Source organism: Salmo salar, chromosome ssa10 (genome assembly GCF_905237065.1).
Source record: "Salmo salar chromosome ssa10, Ssal_v3.1, whole genome shotgun sequence".
Classification (NCBI taxonomy): Eukaryota; Metazoa; Chordata; class Actinopteri; order Salmoniformes; family Salmonidae; genus Salmo; species Salmo salar.
The window spans coordinates 123,715,329-123,721,135 of NC_059451.1; the positions used below are offsets into that span (position 1 = coordinate 123,715,329).

At 48.3% G+C, this 5,807-nt stretch overlaps 1 protein-coding gene across 4 annotated transcripts in view; it reads right to left on the minus strand.

Annotated features, from left to right (window-relative positions):
• Positions 1–5,153: 5,153 nt before the first annotated feature.
• The window catches only part of LOC106561824 (protein phosphatase 1 regulatory subunit 12A), a 67,612-nt gene continuing 66,958 nt past the window's right edge, over positions 5,154–5,807 (minus strand). For all 4 annotated transcript variants that reach the window (XM_045688657.1, XM_045688656.1, XM_045688655.1 and 1 more), the window contains one exon: positions 5,154–5,359. In XM_045688657.1, coding sequence (XP_045544613.1) covers positions 5,273–5,359 — 87 coding nt within the window. In that variant the 3' untranslated portion in view covers positions 5,154–5,272. The remainder of the gene's footprint in view (positions 5,360–5,807) is intronic.

Consider the following 5,807-nt stretch of genomic DNA (forward strand, 5'->3'; position numbering starts at 1 on the left):
GACAGACAGACAACCCCTGGATACAGACAGACAGTCAACCCCTGGATACAGACAGACAGAGTCAACCCCTGGATACAGACAGACAGACAACCCCTGGATACAGACAGACAGACAGTCAACCCCTGGATACAGGTTAACAGTCAACCCCTGGATACAGACAGACAGACAGACAGACAGACAGACAACCCCTGGATACAGACAGACAGACAACCCCTGGATACAGACAGACAGAGTCAACCCCTGGATACAGACAGACAGAGTCAACCCCTGGATACAGACAGACAGAGTCAACCCCTGGATACAGACAGACAGACAACCCCTGGATACAGACAGACAGTCAACCCCTGGATACAGACAGACAGAGTCAACCCCTGGATACAGACAGACAGACAACCCCTGGATACAGACAGACAGACAGTCAACCCCTGGATACAGGTTAACAGTCAACCCCTGGATACAGACAGACAGACAGACAGACAGACAACCCCTGGATACAGACAGACAACCCCTGGATACAGACAGACAGACAGTCAACCCCTGGATACAGACAGACAGACAGTCAACCCCTGGATACAGACAGACAGAGTCGACCCCTGGATACAGACAGACAGACAACCCCTGGATACAGACAGACAGACAGACAGACAGACAACCCCTGGATACAGACAGACAACCCCTGGATACAGACAGACAGAGTCAACCCCTGGATACAGACAGACAGAGTCAACCCCTGGATACAGACAGACACAGTCAACCCCTGGATACAGACAGACAGACAACCCCTGGATACAGACAGACAGACAACCCCTGGATACAGACAGACAGAGTCAACCCCTGGATACAGACAGACAGAGTCAACCCCTGGATACAGACAGACACAGTCAACCCCTGGATACAGACAGACAGACAACCCCTGGATACAGACAGTCAACCCCTGGATACAGACAGACAGACAGACAGACAACCCCTGGATACAGACAGACAGACAGACAGACAACCCCTGGATACAGACAGACAGACAACCCCTGGATACAGACAGACAGAGTCAACCCCTGGATACAGACAGACAGAGTCAACCCCTGGATACAGACAGACAGAGTCAACCCCTGGATACAGACAGACAGAGTCAACCCCTGGATACAGACAGACAGACAGTCAACCCCTGGATACAGGTTAACAGTCAACCCCTGGATACAGACAGACAGACAGACAGACAGACAGACAGACAGACAGACAACCCCTGGATACAGACAGACAGACAACCCCTGGATACAGACAGACAGAGTCAACCCCTGGATACAGACAGACAGAGTCAACCCCTGGATACAGACAGACAGTCAACCCCTGGATACAGACAGACAGAGTCAACCCCTGGATACAGACAGACAGACAACCCCTGGATACAGACAGACAGACAGTCAACCCCTGGATACAGACAGACAGACAGTCAACCCCTGGATACAGGTTAACAGTCAACCCCTGGATACAGACAGACAGACAGACAGACAGACAACCCCTGGATACAGACAGACAACCCCTGGATACAGACAGACAGACAGTCAACCCCTGGATACAGACAGAGTCGACCCCTGGATACAGACAGACAGACAGTCAACCCCTGGATACAGACAGACAGACAGTCAACCCCTGGATACAGACAGACAGACAGTCAACCCCTGGATACAGACAGACAGACAGTCAACCCCTGGATACAGACAGACAGACAGTCAACCCCTGGATACAGACAGACAGACAGTCAACCCCTGGATACAGACAGACAGACAGTCAACCCCTGGATACAGACAGACAGACAGTCAACCCCTGGATACAGACAGACAGACAGTCAACCCCTGGATACAGACAGACAGACAGTCAACCCCTGGATACAGACAGACAGACAGTCAACCCCTGGATACAGATTAACAGTCAACCCCTGGATACAGATTAACAGTCAACCCCTGGATACAGGTTAACAGTCAACCCCTGGATACAGATTAACAGTCAGCCCCTGGATACAGACAGACAGACAGTCAACCCCTGGATACAGATTAACAGTCAGCCCCTGGATACAGATTAACAGTCAACCCCTGGATACAGATTTACAGTCAACCCCTGGATACAGATTAACAGTCAACCCCTGGATACAGATTAACAGTCAACCCCTGGATACATTCAGTCAGCCCCTGGATACAGGTTAACAGTCAGCCCCTGGATACAGACAGACAGTCAACCCCTGGATACAGACAGACAGTCAACCCCTGGATACAGATTAACAGTCAACCCCTGGATACAGATTAACAGTCAACCCCTGGATACAGATTAACAGTCAACCCCTGGATACAGATTAACAGTCAACCCCTGGATACAGATTAACAGTCAACCCCTGGATACAGATTAACAGTCAGCCCCTGGATACAGATTAACAGTCAGCCCCTGGATACAGATTAACAGTCAGCCCCTGGATACAGATTAACAGTCAGCCCCTGGATACAGATTAACAGTCAGCCCCTGGATACAGATTAACAGAATGAAATCAAACACTACATGCAGACACATCCTTTATTAGGTTCCGTCATCATTTAATATATTAGACCAACATGGTGGGGGGGAGAAGAAGAACACATCACTTCTGAAGGTTATTATTATTCATGCATGACTAATATTATTTATACATGTGTAATATAATATAGATAACCAACAATTTGACTCCCTTTCAAAGCGGGAGAGATTGACATCAGATAAATGTAAAAAAAAAAAAAAAAAAAAAAAAAATGAAAATAATATTTTATCATGATAATAATAATAATTAAAAAACAAAAATGGATAGCATATAGGCTTTTCTAGAACAGCAAGCCTCCATCATCAGGTCTGAGGTGATAAACTAGCTCTCTCTCCCCCTCCTTCCTAGCCAATAGAAACCTGAGGAGGGAGTCCTATGCATCCCCGTACAAAGAACATGGTGAATGCCCCTTGAAGCCCACGCCTGCACCTATCCAATACTTTTACATTGGTGACGGAGTGCACACGTCAGGAGAAAAGTAGAGATTATTGGGATGCGGATTCGTGTAAGAGAGGGGCTGTTTTGTATAGTATGACTCAGGATGGTGGCGAAGCCTCACTGATCTGTGATCGCTTAGTTTTGCCTGGTGCTGCACTGATCTGTGATCGCTTAGCTTTGCCTGCCTGATCGTAAGTAAAGTGCAGTGGTCAACAGACTGCTCTGTCTGTGGTCATTTAAAGGAGCATGGAGTGTGTCTGTGGTCTGGAAACATCCCAAAAGGCACCCTATTCCCTATTTAGTGCACTACTTTTGACTAGAGCCCTAAAGTAATCCACTACATATTGGATAGGGTGCCATTTGGGATGTAGACTTTAACAGTAGTGTGTGAGGAGGAGGAGTGGTGGGTTCAAAACACATGGATATGGAGTGACTACCAGATTAAGAGGTAGATCCAGGGTATGGATCCAGGGTATGGTCTATGGTATGGATCCAGGGTATGGATCCAGGGTATGGTCTATGGTATGGATCCAGGGTATGGTCTATGGTATGGATCCAGGGTATGGTCTATGGTATGGATCCAGGGTATGGTCTATGGTATAGATCCAGGGTATGGTCTATGGTATGGATCCAGGGTATGGTCTATGGTATGGATCCAGGGTATGGTCTATGGTATGGATCCAGGGTATGGTCTATGGTATGGATCCAGGGTATGGTCCAGGGTATGGATCCAGGGTATGGATCCAGGGTATGGGTCCAGGGTATGTCTATGGTATAGATCCAGGGTATGGTCTATGGTATGGATCCAGGGTATGGGTCCAGGGTATGTCTATGGTATGGATCCAGGGTATGGTATATGGTATGGATCCAGGGTATGGATCCAGGGTATGGTCTATGGTCTAGATCCAGGGTATGGTCTATGGTCTAGATCCAGGGTCTGGTCCAGGGTATGGTCTATGGTATGGGTCCAGGGTATGGTCTATGGTATGGATCCAGGGTATGGTCTATGGTATAGATCCAGGGTATGGTCTATGGTATAGATCCAGGGTATGGTCTATGGTATGGATCCAGGGTATGGTCTATGGTCTAGAACCAGGGTATGGATCCAGGGTATGGTCTATGGTATGGATCCAGGGTATGGTCTATGGTATGGATCCAGGGTATGGTCTATGGTATAGATCCAGGGTATGGCTCCAGGGTATGGATCCAGGGTATGGTCTATGGTATGGGTCCAGGGTATGGTCTATGGTATGGGTCCAGGGTATGGATCCAGGGTATGGTCTATGGTCTAGATCCAGGGTATGGTCTATGGTATGGGTCCAGGGTATGGTCTATGGTATGGGTCCAGGGTATGGGTCCAGGGTATGGATCCAGGGTATGGTCTATGGTATGGGTCCAGGGTATGGTATATGGTATGGGTCCAGGGTATGGTCTATGGTCTAGATCCAGGGTATGGTCTATGGTATGGGTCCAGGGTATGGTCTATGGTATGGGTCCAGGGTATGGGTCCAGGGTATGGTCTATGGTATGGGTCCAGGGTATGGTCTATGGTATGGGTCCAGGGTATGGTCTATGGTATGGGTCCAGGGTATGGTCTATGGTATAGATCCAGGGTATAGATCCAGGGTATGGTCTATGGTATGGGTCCAGGGTATGGTCTATGGTATGGATCCAGGGTATGGTCTATGGTATGGGTCCAGGGTATGGATCCAGGGTATAGATGGAGTAGATGTTAAGGAGGGTATTTGTGGGTAGGATAGTTTGAGTGGGAGGGACTGAGATCAGTAATATAGGAGTGGGTTGGTGGAAAAGGTTGTGTGAATGTGGTCACAAAACAAATAAATACAAAGTGGGAGACCGATGCCTTGGACCGGTCCAATGTGCATGGAGGGGTGTGTCGTGTGTGTGTGTGTTTTTCCCCTGGTGCACATTGTCATGGGCATTTGGCTGTTGTCACATCTTGTTGCTTCTATACGAGCTGTTGTCATGACCACAGTTGTCATGGCTGTCCTCAAAGTGGGCATAAGGCACACAACAAGCCACGGCGACCGGTCAGGAGGACTAAGAAAGAAGAGACGTCACAATCAAGTCAAGCTGTTTAGATTATCACATTCTTCCTGCTGCTCTTCGTCTGTTTCTTGTCTGCCCCCCCCCCACCCCCCCACCTCCCTCTCCTTCTCTTGTTCTTTGGCACTGGGAGGAGTGGATGGACAGGAGAGAGGGATGATGGGAGGAAGTCTCTCTCTCTCTCTCTCTCTCTCTCTCTCTCCCCGTCTATTTGGAGAGCTTGCTGATGACTCTGATCAGCGCTCCGTTTTCGTCTTTCAGTCGCTGGTTGTCAGCTCTCAGGTCACCTAGCACCTAGAGGAACAAACATGTTATTGGCTGAAAAACTGACAATAGATGCAGCCAATGCACCATACACACTGAGTGGACAAAACATTAAGAACACCTGCTCTCGCCATGACATAGACTGACCAGGTGAATCCAGGTGAAAAGCTATGATCCCTTATTGATGTCACTTGTTAAATCCACTTCAAATCAGTGTAGATGAAGAGGAGGAGACGGGTTAAAGAAGGATTTTTAAGACTTGAGACATGGATTGTGTGTGTGTGTGTGTGCCATTCAGAGGATGAATGGGCATGATCAAATATTTAAGTGTCTTTGAACGGGGTATGGTAGTAGGTGCCAGGCGCACCGGTTTGTGTCAAGAACTGCAACGCTGCTGGGTTTTTCACGCTCAACAGTTTCCTGTGTGTATCAAGAATAATCCACCACACAAAGGACATCCGGCCAACTTGACACGACT